This window comes from Salarias fasciatus, chromosome 18 (genome assembly GCF_902148845.1).
Source record: "Salarias fasciatus chromosome 18, fSalaFa1.1, whole genome shotgun sequence".
NCBI lineage: Eukaryota > Metazoa > Chordata > Actinopteri > Blenniiformes > Blenniidae > Salarias > Salarias fasciatus.
In genome coordinates this window covers 7829950-7849238 of record NC_043762.1, presented here as the reverse complement: position 1 = coordinate 7849238, position 19289 = coordinate 7829950, and the positions used below count along the sequence as shown (strand labels likewise).

Below are 19289 nucleotides of genomic sequence, written 5' to 3'. Positions count from 1 at the left end.
TTCATCTCTCTGCTTGTGCACTTTATAAACACACACTTTATACTAATTCAGAGACTGATGTGGAAATCAATTCTTTTGAATAAGGAGCACGTTACGGTGTTTCAGGCGGAATCTCCAAGTTGTCACTTCCACAGTGAGAGCAGGTCGGCCACGAAAACGCAGAATCCTCGTCAACGCCCACGATCACTCCTGCGTGTACACACACACACAGACACACACACACAGACACACACACACACACACACACACACACACACTCTAAATCACCTCAGGACACACTTGAGCTGATTTCACATACTGACACAGTTACATAACTTTTATGTGAGGTTCTCGGTATTTTATGACGAGGTAACAAAGATAAATGATCAGAGAGTGTCAGAGATAAACACATATATATAAACACACACACATACACACACACACACACACACACACACACACACACACACACACACACACATACATACAGAAGGATTCACACAAATATAAGATAAACACATGCACAAAAAAGAAATCATTTTTATCAGCGATGACAGCGATAAACAGACACACACACACACACACATACACACACATACACACACACATAGATAAACACACACGTACACACTCCAAGCGCCAGACACAAAGAGTATGCTTTATTTTTTTGGACCACCTGAACAAACACAAGGCCACGAGCAGAGACTGACGGTTTGACCTTTGACCCGGGCCGGCAGATGCTGCTCCGCTCCACATTTACATAACGAGGTCGAGTGAAGAGAGGACGGCTGTTATCACCTGAAGCCAATCAGATGATAGCTGCGCCTGTGTGTGTGTGTGTGTGTGTGTGAGAGGCTGCCGCTGTTCAACAAGAGAATGTTTTCACAGACCGATTACTTATAAAATAAAACCTGAGAGTAACTGGATGGACGCAGCCTGGTGGGAAGCAGCAGCTTCTTTCTCTTCACCAAAAGACAAGAACCAAACAATATTTCATGCGTCTGCAAACAATGAAGACTGAAAATAACAAACAGCTCCGAGTCGCGTCTGAGGCCACATCTGAGCTGGAAACTCAGAAATACATTCAAAAAAAAAAAAAAAAAAAAAAAAAAAGCTTGTGGTTTGCTTCCCTGGAGAGAAGAATCACTGCAGGTCAGAGAGGCTAAAACGAACCTGAGAGGCGGACCAGGGAGCAGGGCCAGGCCTCCGCACGGAGGGGGTCCAATCTCACAGGCCGGGGCAGGGTGGAGGGTTCGGCTTCAGGCCGGGGCAGGGTGGAGGGTTCGGTCTCAGTGGAGAACAGCTGAACCACAGACTGCTCCACACACAGTAAGACACCTGCACAGGTAGATAATGATGAATACTGCGTGAAAGCTGGTGGACGATTCCGTGTGACGTGTTTCTGCTTTCCGGTAACGTCTGAATGACGAAGATGAGCGCACCGTGTTCTCTCAGGGCGTCTCTGAACGCCATGCGGCAGGCGGCGGGGGATCGGAGCGCCGTGAGGACGGAGGGCGTGAGCACGCAGGACGGTTTAATGCACAGGGGCAGTGTGCGGCGCTGCAGGGTGCTCGGGCGCTCGGTCGGATCCTCCTGCAGGCTGCGGTCCGTGAGCACCAACCAGAAGTCAGGACGGCCGCCATCTCCACCCTGAGAGGAAAGGCAGAGTCACATGGACACACCGAGAGGCAGAGTGACCCAGAAAGACAGGAAACCAACACAGGAGGAAGCGACTTGTTCTGAGGGACAGTGAACGCCTCAACGCGTCTCTGACGGCATCGTCAGCGTCATTTGCACGCACACACACACACCCGTTTCTGGTTTGCATCCGGAGTACCAATAAATGCTCAACGTTATCAACATATTTCAAAACTTTTTAACCAAACTCGTCACTTCCGGCTACATTGTCATCATCCTGTTTTCACTTTTCCTACTGCAGCTTTATTTTAGAACTCTTAACTTCCTTCTGAGTTCGTTCTTATTTTTAGTCACACATCACAACTTATTCTCATTAGCACAACGTTCCATTGACGGTTTTCATTTTAATCCTCCTCGTGTTTTGTCATCAGTTCTCTGCAGGCTGACTCTACATTCACGCTCATCTGATTATTTAAAACATTTAGTTTTTATATCTGAAGTTCAATATTTAGACATGAACTACTTTATTTGTGACAGCTTTGACCATTTTTCAACAGTTAATCTCAACAGTACAAGCTTTTTCCTATTATTTTGACATTTTTCTCAACATCATCGCAAAACTATTTGAAGATTTTATGTTTATTTTCAACATTTTTCCGTTTGTATTGACATTACAACTTTATGTTCAATACTCCCATCTGCTCCTGAGATTTCCTCAATGGGACTGCTTCTGAAAATCTGTCGTCGGTGGCATTCAAAGTTGTGTTTCTGGCACTTGTTCTTTCAGTTTGTGTATGTGGAGTAAGCTCAAACCTACCTGGATCCTCTTGTATAAAACCGTGGCGACGAAGCTGCAGCGGCAGGTCTTCGCCTCAGTCTGACAACAAGGCAAATGTCTTAGTGAAAAAAGGAATCAGTGTGTGCGTAAAAGCAGCACTGTGTGTGTTACCTGCAGGATGTCTCTGAGGTGTCTCTCTTCAGGTTGGATATAAAGCGGTGACGCCGTCTGAGGCTCTGCAGGCCGAACCGAGCTGTTCTGACCCGACAGCAGATAGCAGAAACTGGGAGGAGGAACAGCAGAGCCGCTCTCCTGTCAACACCAGGCAGGTCAGAAATATAAATATATCTACATACAAATATATAATCACTAATTTGTTCAGCAGCAACCTTTGGATGTGTGTGTTTGAAATCCAGGGACAACAGCATGGGACTTACTGTTGGGGCCCTCAGGGAGCTTCCATGGTGTTTCAGAGGTACTTTCGGAGGCCACAGGCTGTCAATGAGGCTGAAAAGCCAGCAGCTCCTGAACAGAGGAAGAGGAGGAGGAGGAGGAGGAGGAGAGAGAGGCGCTGAGATTTCAGAGGGCATGCTGCGAGTGGGAGCAGAGAGCATGCTGGTACAGGCAGAAGAAACCTGCCCACACCCTCATCAGGTCTCTGCACAACACTGAAGGGTTCACAGGTTCACGCCCCCACAGGACAAACGTGGAACTGCAGGTGTCAGCGACACCCACATGTCAGCTGCAGGCTCTGGAGCTGCCAGACAGCCTGTCACACACTGAAGCTTTGTAAAGAACCAGTTCTGCAGCCCGGTCCGGTCTAACCAGAACACTGGCTTCACCCCGTCTGCACACATCCTCATAACTCTGTTCGGGTGTCTCGGCCGCTGTGGGGTCTCTCAAATCACATCTGTCTTTTACAGCATCATAACCGCATTCTGAGCGAAAGTGATGGGAAATGAGAGAAAACACACATCAATTTGACATGTCTGTTTTGCTTTAAAATAAACTGCTCAGGAGGAACATTTGGAATTAAGCAAGTTTTGCGGTATGCAACAACCAACCAACATGTGAAAAATGCTGTGCTGCACAAAAATGCACGGAAGTGAGTAAAACAACAGAACAACAGTTCAATAAGTCAATGAAAGAAAACACGAAAGAATCATGTCTGTTTTAATGTGAAAATGAGTTTTTTTCAGACTAAACAAGGGCGATTTAAAGAGACGGGTTTGGATTTTCATTATATTTCATGGATGCCATAGGTTCTCTCCCCTCTCTGAAAGCAAAAACAGGAAACAGGAAAAACACTTTCAAAGCTATGATGTGATTTCATCAAGTCATAAGGAGAAGTGAGCACTGTTGGAAATTTGAGACCGACTTGAGAATAGACAGATTTCTGAGAAAAAAAATGACTGTGTGTTCCTTCAAGAAGGGAACTTCAGTTCCAACACGTTTTATTGCAGCGCCAGGCGCAACAAGTCGATAAAACGGGTTAATGAGTGAGAACATGAACTTTGTGTGTTCAGTCTGTTCATGATAAAATGAGCAGTTTAAAATGAGGCCTTTTCAAGTGGAAACGCAAAACCTTCAGTCCATTTTGGGAATCCACTTATGTGACAATGGTGGTTAGTCGCTGAAAACACAACTTTTTGAAAACGCTCTGACTCTGTTTCCATCTAAAACAGGCAAAGACACAACTTTGTCAAAGTACTCTATCTTTGTGTAGATGGAGGAAAAACACTGCTACTGACATATTCTTCTTGACTTGGTAGTTTTAGGGTCATCAGTCACCATAATAATAATCGAAGTTGTCGTGTAAATGGGGTCTTAATCATGAGGGGTCTTTACAGACAATACCTGCATGTTTCATTCCTGCTGTTGGTTGTCTTGTCCTGATCTCTGTTTGATGTGCATGAACCACAAGGTAATGCGTGAAAACATGATTTCGATGTGTGAAGTGTGTCTGAAAATTTGTGATTTTCGTGTTGAAAGTGAAAAAAAGCTGCTGGATGGAGCTCTGTTAGCAGTTTCTCTTCACATTTTGTGGGTTCGTATTAGACAGATTTACACCCTGGTCAGTGGAGCAGAAATGAGGAAGTGTTCCTCCGAGGTTTCTAGGATGTCTGCAGAGGTGAAGCGGCTCCACCTTCTCAGAAAACAAATCAGCACCTGATTTACCCGGAGCCACCCCACGTGTTTTTCCACCGCGGCTAAAGCGAAAGATAAGCCCATCCATCACTGACTGACCACAGAAAAACCGACAGGCAGCGAACGCAGCACGGTCGTAAACAGAGCCGGCCGCTGTTGTGAATGTTCCTGTGTCACTTCTGCTAACTGATGCTAATCCTGGAGCTGAAGCTGGAAACGGCCACAGAGCCGCAGGCTGGGATCACTTTACATGTAAACACTGTGGCAGCCTCGCTCAGCTACAGGCCATTGTGTTGGAAATGAGGCTGTTTGTGCTTTATGGGGGCGTCCGGGGGGGCACAGGACATTCACACATGAGGAACTAAAGACGAGATGTTTGTGTGTTTATTCAACATGAAGCTCAGAGGAGGCTCCTTCAGCAAAACTTCACATCGGGGCCGTTTACCGCAAACATTTCAGTCCAAACTGCTTCTGAGCAGCTGAAGAGCCACAAAAATAACTCAGAACACAACATCTCCTCAAAAATAATCCAAAAAGCCATAAATAAAAGTTATTTTCATTGTGTATTGAGACATGAATAATGAATGCAAGGCATTTTTACCTGTGACAAAGATGAAATGTTAGAAATAAATAGTGTCTTTAGTCTTTCATTATTCAACTAGAATTTGGCACTCAGAGAGCGCAGACCTCCGCCACAGGTCAAATCAGTCACCAACAACAAGAACACCATATATAATAAAACAGCATTGTGATCGGGGGTGTGATCGGAGCGGAGCGCTGAGGCGTGCGGCGCACGGAGCGGTGCGGCGTGCGGCATGCGGCGCGGTGCGCGCATGCCGCACAGGCCTCCTGTCGGCGGGCCTGCCCAACTATGTGAAAGACTGCCCTATCTCTCAATGATAAAGAATCCTTTAAAAAAATTCCTGAATCCAGACAGTGATCCGGATCACTACCAAAATTTAATGGATTCTAAGTTAGCCCAAGACCCACCTTTCCACAAAGTTTCATTGCAATCCGTCCATTACTTTTTCCATAATGTTGCTAACAGACCAACCAACCAACAAACCGACGTGATTCCATAACCTCCTTGGCGGAGGTAATTACTATCAGTCAACTGTCCAGTGCTAATCTGTATGAAAATAAACTGAAGAGGGCCCAGAAATCAGCCTTGAGGGACACCACCATGAATACATTTGAGAATGACATTTTAAAACAGACCTAATCAAATAGAAAAGAGTTTTTTGGAAGAAGACTTTTTACCTGCAACAAAAACTGAAACAACAAACATTTCGACAGAGGGGAACATAGGACCCGGGGAACATAGGGATGACCCCGTATTTAGTATGAAAAAGTGAACGGAAGAGGATCCATCACTGAACCCTGAGGAACACCAATAGTGAATGAAGCGATCATCACAGGTTGAGGGGAGGGGTGGTGAGGTGGAGTGGGTGACGGAGGGATTCTGGGATGGATAGAATTATGGATGCATACATAAATGGACGGACAGTGTTAGTCACCTCTCTCTGGTGAGCCTCTGCACCACCTTGATGCCCCTCAGCGTGCAGTTCCTCCCCTGCCACAGGAGGCAGTAGTGATGGAGAAGGTCTCTGGAGGGCAGGAGGTGGAGCTGCACCACACTGAATGTACCGTAGTTATCCTGGACCAGCACACACAACCTGCAGCAACAAGAGGCACAATGTTTCAGTTTCATTTTCAGGCAGAAACAAGTTTAAAATGAACCCGACAGGAGGTCACAAACAAATCTGTATGCAAATCAGGACACAATTTTTGGCATGTGTTGTTAACAACAGTGTAGAACAATCCTAAAATTAACCCCAAATTAGTCTGAAATGTATCTAAATTTGTTCAAATCTTACCAAAAAGTAATGTTCAGTGTTCACTGTTAAGAGTTCAATCCGTTTACAACAAGTCTGGGAGAATGATTAACCTGCAGATCACACCACATTTTGATGTGGATATATCTGCAGAAAACTGTTTCAAAGTTTGTCTTTGATGGTCAAAGTTTCCCAGTATTGTTTTTCCTCCCTTTCAAAACTGTGGTGCCTGCGTGTTACAGACTGTCAGCCTGGTTTCAGAGCTGTAGAGGATTCCCAGACCATTCTAATGAACGCAGGAGTCGGACCACATCGGGTGAACCCTGATCACAGGCTCCGCCCCCTAAAAATCAGATCCTCGGCGAGTTCGGAGAGCCTTTTCCTGAAACCAAATTTAACCCCTGCTGCATATAAAACCTTGAAAGCAGCTTCAGGTGTGAGCAGATTAAAGTGAAGAGGAAACAGGAAGGTCTTCATGACAGGAACACCTGGTCCACCTGCAGGTTTGTCCTTCAGACCTTCACCCACACTGTGATGTGACCGTGTAAATCAGCTGAGGAGACTTCCAGACGTTTCTCTGGGTTTGTGCTGCCGGCTGTTTGACGGGCGGCTGCTGACAGAGACGACCTTTGGCCTACAAACCAGGAGCCACTTCTGACTTCCTGCTTTCTCCTCTCAGCCCGACCGGTCGAGTCAGACTCTCAGGCTGCCTGTGTCACTGTTTTTCCACCTCAAGAAATTCAACTCAGTGCTAGTCTACAACTCATCTAAAATAAACAACAAATTAGTGTGAAAGCAGGCTGAAAAAAAACTGACAAAACAAGTCTGAACTCACAGCAAATACACTCAGAAGTAGCTCGAAAACCAATCCCAATCTCGGATGTGATAAAGTAGAAATTACACTTAAATCCCAAATCAGACCAAAATGAATCTAAGCTTGTGCACGACCATGCAGCAACTAGTCTAGAACTCACATGAAGTAAAGAAAGATTAAAAAAAAAATCAGCAAACCAGTCCAGAACAAGTAAAAAAAATAATCCAAAAGTGAAGTTAAGTTCAAATCAAAACTGGAACAACTAATACAAATTTATAACCAATATAAAATAGAGTTTGAAAAAAACTACGAAATGCTGTTTAAAAAAGTAAAAAAAAAAGGCAAATCGAAAAACTAGTACATGACCAAGTTAAAAATCTGTTGAAAATTGGTTCAAAAGTACTTTAAAACCGAGACTAGAAGTACAGTATTCCAAACATAGACAAAAGTGGTCTAAAATCCATCTGAAAATAGACAGAAACAAACGCAAATAAATCGTAACACAAACCTGAAGTGCGAATCAAACAAATAAAATTAAGAATGAAGTTTTTCTAAAATAGACGTGTGTGAAGAAAGTGTGTGCGAACATGGTTTAAACCTCGTCTGAAGATGATGTGAAAGGAGTTTGTGATGAACAGGTTGCCTTTGCTCTCTAACGCTGAAAGACTCGACTGTCGGGTTCAGAATGAGCCCAAAACAAGCTTAAAGTTAACCTAACATCGCTAGTTAGTTTAATCTGATTGTAAATCTAGCATAAAGCTAGTCTTATTACAGTCTAAAGTGTTGGTACAATGAGTCAGTGTGAAGGACAAAGCATTGGTCTGTACAGTTACAGTCTGTACGAGTCTAACTGGTAAAAAATACTTTGATGATAGTCTAAAACCTACATCCAGTTCATTCTTTAGGATGTTCAAAGTCCAGTCCGAGAGCCAATCATGGTCCGAGGTCTGAATGGTTACGGATTGCACCCTCTAGCACAGTAGCACAATTCCAAAATCTGTACGAATCACAGCCTTTGCTGTGTGGCATGCATTAAATTCTATGTTATGAAAATTGCATAAGTCAACTGCCAAAAAAAAAAAAGTTGCCATGATAGAATAAAGTTAGTGTTAAGAGCAGGAAAATGTTTAACAGTGGCAGGGTCGTGGCCTCGGTGATCTAGTGCAGCAGCAGTATTTCAGAAATGTTCAATTTCCCCCCGTTTCCACGGAGATCGAATTGGAACATTTTCAAAAAGTTCACCACCTTGACAGCCGTTTTCAAAAAGTGGCTCCGAGCACTGCTGTTGTGCAACTGGACAGTTCCAAAGTTTCCGAGATTCACTTGAAAATGGCGTGTAAACAGGGACGACTACAGTTTACATAGAGCGGGACTGATGCGGGCGTGGAGTTCGTCGGAAGCTGGTCTGGTGTTGGTGTGATCCAGGCCTGTGATGGGAGGAGGAGGAGGAGTGAGGAGGCGACCCGACCCACCGTGTGACTCCACTGATCTGATGACAGTGTGGAGGCTGCAGGAGCCTGAACGGGCTGTCAGGTCCAGACAGGCCCGACCAACCCAGAGTAAACAGCAGAGTTCATCCACGGCTCAGACAGGAGGAGGAGGAGGAGGAGGAGGAGCAGGGATGTTGGCCTGCCCGTCCTTCCTCGCCTCGTCCCACCACCTGATGGACCTCTGAATGTTTCCTCCTGCTAAACGCAGCAGCCTCTGTGTTTGTGTCTGTGTTGGAAATAGATCAGTAAATAACATTCCTGACGCGTCTCCTCTGACCAGGTTTATTCTCAGTTGTTTGCTCGATTCAGAAATAAAACAGGGATGATGTTCGTGGAGAGGAGACAGACTCACGGGAGGAAAACGTCTCTGTAAACAAGGACTCAACACATCAAAGTTTAAAAATGAAAAAAAATTCTGCCGAGTTTAGAGTCACAAACAGGAACCAGCAGCTCTCCATCACCCCATCTGATTGATCACCTGGATAACCGAGTTACTTCACACAAACTCAACCATCAAAGGAGCTCTGTTTAACTTCAGTCTGAGAAACTGAAACCAGAAGATACTTTAACAACATTTCACCAGTAAGCACAAAAATAATGAAACACAATACCACAGGCCATTGCTTGTCAGTCAGGGTAAACCGAACCAGAATCACCATCCAACATAATAAACACTGATTTAGCGAGGTACCAGGTCTCATGATGCCTTCAGGCTTTGATCCAGGCTTCTGCAGACGGGTAGACCTCCAAAGTGGACCAAAGGGGACTGAGTCAGACGCTGTGCAAGACAATCACTTTGTACGTGGAACCTTATGGTGTTTTTATACTATTTTCTCAAAAAGTGTGCAACAAAAGTTCCACATGGTTTGCAAATAAACCGGTGGACTCAGCTGACCCGCCTGAAAAGCAGGCCCCTGATCGTGTAGTGGACCGGCGACCACACCAAGGCAGCGAGGACCTCGAGTACTGCACAAGTTTGTGCTAAAAAGGCTTCTGCAGCATGATGAACGGTGCATTGTGGGTAGTTCATGACCCATCTGACGTGCAAGAGTAAAGAAAACATACATATTACTCTCACTGGTGTAGAAGAACATTTATTCCCCGAGTCCAGATGTAAGCGTTGATAATTCTGGTCCAGCAGCTGCCGCTCCAGAACCTTCTGTGAATTTTAACCCATGATTAGCCCTCTTTGTTTTCTTCATCACAGTAACAATTTCTTTTCTTCAGTCCCTCACAAATTTCTCACACACGCTGCACATTTATTCATTTTTGCTTTGAATTCAGCTGCGTGGATTTTTTTCCTTCCATTTTTTTTTTTTTTTTTACATATTTAGCATTCGGTTGACAAACACTTAAGCAATGGCAGATTTCGGTGGGACATATTTCATGTACCACTATATATTAATGACCAGATAAATAATGGGGGGAAAAGGGCGACTTATTGGCAAAATCACGGTACTGAATTAGTTGTAATTGTGATAGACACCCGATATAATGACCGATTATCTTCTCAATGGATCCCAATTTAAAAAAAAAAAAAAAACGGTGGGAATGGGCTCATCCTCCTGGTCCAGACTGAGTGAAACCAGCCTGAGTGAACAGAACCAGTGAAAGAACAAAGAGTGGGTCAGTGGAGATCTGTGACTGCGAGCTGAGCATTAATATAAACTTTCACTTTGAGAGCCGCATGTCTGAACGTGAACAGATTGCAGATTGAAGTGTGATCAGACACCTGACAGAGGGGAGAAAACAAGACTTCCTCAAACAGGGACCCCTCGCTCCCGCTGCCTCCGCACCATTGGTTGCTTTCAGGAATTTGTTTTTGCGAACGATCGCAGAAATTCTCGGCAGCTCAGGTTTTCTTCCAGGAAGTACGATCCACTGCTCTTTCACACACACACACAGACATACACACACACACACACAGACACAGGCGCACACAAGAGACAGAGAGGCCTCATTGGTGGGGGGGGCCGGAGAGGCGGGATTCCTGCCTGGTCACTGTGCACCAATCAGAATGCTCGTAGCAGTAAACAGGGCTGAAACAGGATCCCTGCAGCACATTGTGTTCCTCTGAGCTGCAGAAAACACACACACACACACACACACACACACACACACACACACACACACACACACACACACACACACACACACACACACACACACACACCCTCCTCTCTTCCTCCTAACACTAAATCTTCTTGTTTATTCTCCTGAAAATTTACGGGAACTTCACATCTTCTTCAGGCACAAATATCAGGCGGGCCCCAAAATGCTCCACAACAGCAGGACACTGAGTGACTGAGGATGGATGGACACACACACACACACACACACACACACAATCCTCAGCCCTACACACAACACCACACTCTGTACACAACCACTGAAAAAAAAAAAAAAAAAAAAAACACAAAAGCTTATCAATACACAATCAAAAACCTGCGAACAGGCGTCTAACTTTCACACAGCCAGAAAACTTGTCTACGCACAACTAAAATACTTCACATTCAGCCAGGCAACGCATCTCTCCCTGCAGAGCCAGAAATCAGCCTACATGACTTCACATCAACTTTATCTGTGTACAATTAAACCGCACAAATGAAAAACAAATGTATAAAACCGAGCACAAACGCGGGTTTCAGTCTGTTTTTCAGGTCCTTTCTCACTTTGCATGTTCTACCTGTACATCAGAAATAAGATGTTTTGCCGAGAGACCAACACTTCACAGAGTTTTAACATCAAAAACAGGAAAGAAGTCGGAAAATGGGGAAAAATATCAGCGAAACACCTTCCTGTGAGTCTGGGATCAAATGATCTGGAACCACATGCTGATGTTCTCTCAGAGGTGCCTGTTTGTCTACACGAGGGTGAACGCTTCAGTTTGAGCAGTCCGCACACGCACCATCTACAGATCTGTGGATTTTAGTTTCTTTTCGCTGGATAAACGAAGATTTATTGGGTTTATTGATCCCAGAGGTCCTCTGACAGAGTGCCAGTGACCTCCTGACCTCCTCCCTCGGAGTATGGGGCAGTTACGGAGGGGCAGCGGGGCAGTTTCCTCTCAGGGGGCGGCATTTGTTTACCAGCATGATTGGAACAAGCGTCAAGTTACAGGACGGTCAGCTGACCAGAGTGCAAAGCCCCCCCACCCCGGGCCCCTCAAGGCCTCTCGGCTCGGAAAACCGCCACTTTTATTACTCAGCAAAGGCATCAACAACAAGCTGAGAGGACCTGGAGGCCAGGAGGGCTGGATCAGATCCGAGAAGATCAGATAAGAGCCAATCAGAGTAGATCAGAACCAATCAGAGCAGATGAGAATCGATTTTTATTCATGTACAAAAAGAGTCTTATTTACGTTTTTAATGTTGCTGTTTGAAAAAAAGTAGATGAGTTACTTTATTAGTTACTGGTTAATATAGTTACTTGTTAAGTTATTGTAATGTTCCTTTCTTTACAAATTGTTCATTGCTGTATTTGTGTGTCAGATTCATTCATTCACTGTGTACGGTCAGATTACAAGTACCTTTAAGTAAGAGGCAGCTTTTACAATTCTTTGATTTGATTAATTATTTGGTAAAATATTTCTGTTATTATTCGACAATACTACACTGCTGAAGAGTTTAATGTTACATCAAGACTGAACATAAACTCTCAATAATCCACTTCAACAACTTCAACAACATCAAACAGCCCCGACTACATCCATGGCCATTCAGCATTATTATAATTTCAGAAATGGTGAAAGGAACTTTGAACTGGATGTGTGTGAAATAATTCGTCAAAAACAGGAAAAACAGGAATGGAGACGTTGTGGCTTTGCTTGTGGATAAACACAGTCTATATGAGTAAGCAGAAATAATGTGGCTGATAACGTGCGAGAATGGGTTACTGTTGGAATTAATAACGAAAATAAATAAATAAATAAATAAATAAATAAACATTCCATCACTGAAACTGAACTCTAGGATCCAGCTCAGACTCCTTCAGTAAGGAGTCATAAACAAATGAAAAAAGTGTATTTATCATTGCAGTTTTCAACATGAACGACAGAAAGATTCCTTCATATCTCAAACTGTTTTGTTTTGAATTAGATGAGGAACTACTTGGAGTGTGGCGTCCCACAGGGCTCTGTGCTCGGACCAGTGTTATTTAACCTGTATATCAAAGATATAAAGTTTTACATTCTCAATTACCAAAATGGTTTTACAGAAACAAACGAAGTCTAAATAAAAGAAAAAATTCACATGTTCAGAAAGTGCAAAGCAAATGATGTTTGGGTACAGGTAGAGGGGGTAAATTTGGAAAGAGTATGAATTTATTGATGTACATTTTGTGTAACAAGTCCATATGTGTATATACATAGGAGAATAGGTCATCAAGTGGTCTTTTTTACTGGATATGTGTATGAAATGTAAAGTTTCAGCTTATTTTTATCTGTATTATTTTATGTAGCGCCATGTATTAACCAATGAACAAATAACTTTTTTGAAATTTATATAGTTAGATATGGTTAGAATACAGAACTGCTCATCAAGACTTGTCATATATAAGCTATTAGTTAATATATGACATAACAATATAAGTATTGATTATTGTTGATTTGTCAATATGAGTCAAAAGACAGGATTACATAAGTTTGAACTCCCTCCTGCTTCTCTTTGCTCGTGTGGAAACAGAGAAACTAACTGATCCCGTTTCTTTCTGCTTTCAGGTGTGTTTCTTTCTGTCCTTTGTGGGTCGGTGTTTTGTCTTGTCTCTGTCGTGATTCACATGTTTGGGAAAGGAAAAATGGCATCTTCAGAGTCGTGACGTTACTTCATCAGTTACTGCAAACAAAAGGTTTGCACTAACTCTGCAGTAAAATGATTGTGAAAGTGCATCATTTTTGTCTTTCGGTTTTATATAATAAAACACTGAAGCGTCCAAACGAGTCCATCGTTGGTGTTTTGCTCACTATGATGAAACTGAAGATGGAGAGCAGTACGGTGTAAACATTCAGCTCTTTTCCATCTAACAGATCCACTCAGAATCTGAAAGAAATGTGTCTCCATGTAGTAAACTGTGAGCTGCACAAACACTCATTACTGCTGTTTATCTACATTCAGAGACTCGAAACACTAAGTAAACAAAGAGAAACTGGAGGAGAAGAGGGCGACGGCTCCAGACAGCAGAGATTCAAACAATGAGACAAAGTTACCTGGTCTGAACTTCACCAGCAGGAGGAGGAGGAGGAGGAGGAGCTGAGGGCCGGCTCCCAGCTCTGGACTTGAGGACGGACACAGGAGAGCAGCTGGACACGGGGACGGAGTAAACCCGCTGCACCACCACCTCCACTTCCTGCTCCACGCAGCCGGCCTGCCCCAGGCCTTCGATGGCCTCCAGCAGGGAGACGCAGGGTCGGCCGCCGAGCCCGGCAGGGAGGCCGCAGGCAGCGTCCGGGGACTGAGACGGACAACAGGAGGAGGTCACATCTTTAAGAATCACAATCAGATTTAGAAACCAAACAAAAATCTAATTCAGAATCCAAATTATTTCACGTTCAAAATCAGTCAGACTGAAGAATGTTTTACACGTTTTCAAGTGAAAGTGGAAAATTCTGTTGCATTTTGGGTTTCAGCTTGCACGGCAACAGTGTTCAGAGCCACTGAAAATCAGATTTTCTGATAATCAGAATTAAAATTTGGAGCACAAATAGTTTCCTCATGGCTTTCTTTTACAGATGCAGCTCAAACCAAATGACTAAAGTCTGGAAACCAACAAACCAGACAGCTTCGCAAAACTGAAAGTAGGTTTAAAATCTGGGGATAAACGTTGGTTCCTCTTTCTGACTTACATTTTTTTTTTACTTCTCAGATGTTTGTTTTTTAAAATGAAGCTGAGCTTTTCTAAAAGTGAAATCACACGCAGAGAGACACCGCTTTAGGGAAGCCAATCTCACGAATCGAGCTGATTTTAGGCGTGATATTCAGGAAACCAGCGCGGAGACGGAAGATGCGCACAACGCCGGCAATTTTCTCAACAACCGCTGAAGCCGCTGTCTGAATGTGGGAATCGAACCGCGGCGAAGCGGACCGACCTGCTGGGGGCCTCTGTCCTCTGTCGCCCCGTTCGCCTCCAGCCGTCCGAACAGTTTACCGAGGTGATACGGCGCTCGGCTCGGAGCGGGCAGACGACCGGCGAGCTCGGCTGACGGAGAGGCGGAGGTGGAGGAGACCTTCTGGCTGAAGTGTGTGTTGAGGATGACGGGGCAGCTGAAGCCCTCCACAGAAAGACTCTGCCTGCACACAGTTCAGACAACCAGGACTCATTTAGAAATAAATACACTGTGATTCAGTCAAATATGGCTGCTGGGAAACAAAACATGCGCCTGGTACAGGTTTCAACACACAAACTGGGGGTTTTATTTGATTTATTTACAATGACAGGTGTGAGGCTTCGTCTGCTCTGAGGCTGTTAAAATTACACTCATAAATGTCAAAAGGTTGAAGATCAGCGTCTTTAAGCACTTGATACTTTACATTTCAGTAACCAAGAACTGAACTTTGTCTAATCCAGTGTTGATTTTCAGTAACTGAGAGGATGAGGCGTTGCAGTGCGTGTGTGTGTGTGTGTGTGTGTGTTAAAGGTCAGAGAGAGGAAGACTTTCAGTTAGTTAAGTGTGTTTGAGATCTGAGCTGTCAAAGAGTTTCTGACAACAACTTTAAAATAAATGGAAAATTCGAATGCCATCGAAAGATAAGAAGCCATCCTCCTCCACACACACACACACACACACATACACACACACACACGCAAAGATACAGCTACAAGATACACACAGATATAGAAAGACAGACACCCAAACATACTATTGAGAACACAAACATACATAAAGATACACTATCACACGGACAAAAAAATGCACACAAATAAGAAATAAACACACACACAGCTGCATTAAATCTCTGTACGAAGCATGGGCCTGTCGTCTGGGGTGTGTGCTCTAACAGTGTGTTTTGTGTTTAGAGTGTCTGGCCTGAAAAGCTCCGAGCTTTAATCTGACCGAGAGCAGCTTCTTAGGTGATCCTCCGCAGACACCTTACACACACACACACACGCACACACACACACGCACACACACACACACACACACACACACACAGGTGAAGGCTGTTCAGAGCTGCAGGCTGGTTGCTGGGAGGTTGAGTTATGACTTGATTTGCTCCACATGCGCTGACGGCTGACGGCTGATCCCTGAGCCGGGTTCAGTTCACCGTGTGACTGCCGAGCTCTGCGACAAGCCCCAGCTCGCCTCTGAATCACCTCCATCCCACAATGAGGACGAGCTGGGAAAATATTTAGAAAACCACATTACTATAAACACCCCGTCTGACACCTGAACGCACCACAACTGACACACACACGCACAAATACACACACACACACACACAGCTGTCGGCTTCCCGTCCAGCGCCCATGCTGCTTTAACAACAAACAGCAGACCTGCACGTGTTTCATTTCCACAATAGACACAATGAATGCAACATTTAATAGTATCTCACCCTTCACTCACTAAACAACATCAGAGATTTTATGATGTCAAATTTAAAAGTTGTAAAAGTTGCGTGACGGCAAAAAAGAAAATAGAAATGTATTTGTTCTGTCTTGAATCACACGTGAACTGAAATACAAAACTACAAACACGTGAAATAAAACATTTGAGATTTCACAGTTCTTCTATGAATGCTAAAAGGAGAAAAGTGGGCGTTTTTAAAATATTGGCACAACCACAAGAAAGAGCAAATCTTGAATAGGAAGGTAAAATGATATCAAATATAACTGAAATTTGCTGATTCAGTCCTGAATCAGATCAGATTATACTTATCGTTTCACCTCCAGGTGTCGTCATTTCAGTGAGCGCCTCATTAAAACTGCACAGATTCAAGAATGTTTGCAGCTTTTCTGTAGATATGACGAGGAGAATCGAATGGAGGCAATTTACCGAGGAACGGAGCTGCAGTGGAATCAACATGCAGGATTTTGGAATTTTCAACAGTTATTAAATAATTACGGAGCGTTTCAATAACTTGTGCTTAAAACATCTTTAAAACTTTAAATGTCAAAAGTTTTGAGAATTTTAATCAAAAACTCCAAATATCCGATCATGATATAAAGAACGATTTTACACCAGCACCATATTTTGTTATCACGGCAGAAACTTGAGTTTCTTTATCTTTTTTCACTTGTGTGATTTTATGTCCGTCTGTGGTTTTTTTCTTGAGCCAGATTATTTCCTCAGATTAACGCTTATTGGTTGTTATCTTATATACTAAATTCAAACCTTAGAATCTCTTCCTGTTTGGCTTTGCCACTTTTTTGTTTTGAATTAATGTTTTTAGAGTATTTTTTTTTAGACTGTGGCTGTTTTTAAGGCTTTTTTGGTGATGGATAATTCTCACATTAAGGTTGTTTTTTTATATGTAATCTTTCTCTTTAGGTGTTTGGTCTTTTTAATCTTCTGTGGTTGCTTGTTGGTGATTGCATTGTGTAATTTTTGTGTCCAGTTATGTTAATTTTAAGTTTTTTGTGACCGATGGACTTTTTGGGACTCGTTTTTGGTCACAATTTTTCTTTTTTTTCTTTTCTTTCTGTGATTTGTCTCTCAGATTTTCATTACTACCCAAATTAGAACGCTTTTGTTTTGTTCCATTGATTTTAAATGTGCATTTTGGCTGATTTTTTTATCTCTTGATTTGTTTTGCACCTCCGATTTAACTTTCATTGCTTGAATTATTTGCGCATACAACTTTATATTCAGTTTTCTATATGTGGTTTAGGTTTTATGCATTGTGTGGACACACACACACACACACAAGCACGCACTTGCTGACACACAAACGGTTTCGATGAGATCTTGAGATAAAATGAGGTTTAGAGTTTTTCCTTCCTGCAGCTGGAGCGACGCTGCGAGCTGACATTTCATCCACCTGTTGCAGATCTGACAGGTAGGCGGAGGTCATGATGAGGTTGCAGACTTGAGGGCTGCAGCCGCGTCGCCACACCTTTCTGTCACCTTCTAATCAGCGCTCTGTGATTAAGCTCCATTCAGCTCTTTATTATGAGGTGTGATTGTTTTGGACTGAGTCAGATGGGACATGAAGTTCCTAGAAGTGTTTCCAACTTCTGAATGACGGAAGCATCCGGAACAAAGAGCTGCTGCATGACTCACGCAGCCTTGAAACACAATCAGGTCATTTTATTAGGCACAGGGCTTCATCCCACTGGGACTTCCGGTGCAGGTCTTTACTGAGGGCTTCTTCATATTCTGATCAGGAGCACGGTATTACAAACACATTTCAACTTTCAACAGGATTTCAACCTGGAGCAATAATAATCGACAGAGCTGTCGGACTGGAAGAAATCACACACGTGGGCCAAATAAAGTGGATGCACATCAGCACCTGTTATCACCACATGACGCCATTCATTTCACGTAATTGAAGCCTGAATAGTCAGATTCTGTTCCAGGATTAGAATACAATAGAAAAGACTTTATGAGCCCCAGGGGGACATTCTGTAATCAGTGGGAGTAAATAAATAATTAGTTCATTGTGAATTGAAGGACTTAACAGAACTACCAGATCCATTTAAAAAAGTTGACCGATTAGCAGCAGATCAGAGTTGGATTCAAATTAAAAGGTTAGTCATGTGAAGCAAAAGAAATTAAAAATGATAAAAAATAAAAAAAAATGCTTTCAAATCCAAAAAATGAATTCTGGAAAGAATGGCAAACCATATCATTGATAATAATAATAACAATAATAACAATAATGATTAAAAAAATGGGTAAACCTTTCAGGAAGCTGATTATTTTGTTCATTTGATGGCAGACTCATTCTGATTTGACCATTTTTGCAGGATTTTTATAGTGTTTTCTTCGTGTCATCCTGCCGAGAGAGATTACAATCTGGATTAAAACAGTTTCTCTGTGTGAACCGCGCGCTGCAACACCATGAATCAGCGCGGGGGGCACGGCAGGACTTCCTGTTCCCGTTAGCAGGTGAGTGGGCCGCCCCCGGCCCTCATTCAGGTATCCGGCAGATTAAGGTGCGGCGGCGGCTACTGGCGTCACGGCTGCCGCGCCTGCAGGTATTCTGCTCTGAGCCGCGGACGGGGCGTGGGAGGAGGGGGCGGGGCCAAGCGTCCGGCGGCAGGAATGACGGGGGAGGTTATTAACCCCTCGCTGTCACACCGGAAACATGCGGCGGGAATTTTACCAGCTCTGAGACCGGGTTTTTTCCACTCACACGGTCACCCAAGCGTCATCAGCATACACACAAATACATTTAGTGTATTTACCAATTATTGATTTGTTAAATATATGTCTCTTGAAATCCTGGAAAAAGTGTTTTTTACTCAAAGAAAATCATTTGTGGATGTGTAAAATATGGAGATCTTCCAGTCCGGTTTCACAGCAGAGGGTTAGTTTTACGAAGGGATTTTTTGGGGGACTGTGTGACTCTTGTTCAGCTTTACTGCAGCCTTCGATATTGTGGACCGCATTTTACTACCTTGTTTACAGCATCTCGGGAACATCTGTGGTTCTGCTCTTGACTGGTTGA

General features: G+C 43.5%; 1 protein-coding gene across 3 annotated transcripts in view; it reads right to left on the bottom strand.

The window, feature by feature from the left end:
* The window catches only part of spidr (scaffold protein involved in DNA repair), a 36450-nt gene that overhangs the window by 3160 nt on the left and 14001 nt on the right, over nucleotides 1-19289 (bottom strand). For all 3 annotated transcript variants that reach the window (XM_030115550.1, XM_030115551.1, XM_030115552.1), the window contains 9 exons: nucleotides 14765-14966; nucleotides 13886-14130; nucleotides 6061-6219; nucleotides 2833-2920; nucleotides 2567-2707; nucleotides 2435-2494; nucleotides 1422-1629; nucleotides 1153-1317; nucleotides 96-189 (listed from right to left, as the gene is read on the bottom strand). In XM_030115550.1, coding sequence (XP_029971410.1) covers nucleotides 96-189; nucleotides 1153-1317; nucleotides 1422-1629; nucleotides 2435-2494; nucleotides 2567-2707; nucleotides 2833-2920; nucleotides 6061-6219; nucleotides 13886-14130; nucleotides 14765-14966 — 1362 coding nt within the window. The remainder of the gene's footprint in view (nucleotides 1-95; nucleotides 190-1152; nucleotides 1318-1421; nucleotides 1630-2434; nucleotides 2495-2566; nucleotides 2708-2832; nucleotides 2921-6060; nucleotides 6220-13885; nucleotides 14131-14764; nucleotides 14967-19289) is intronic.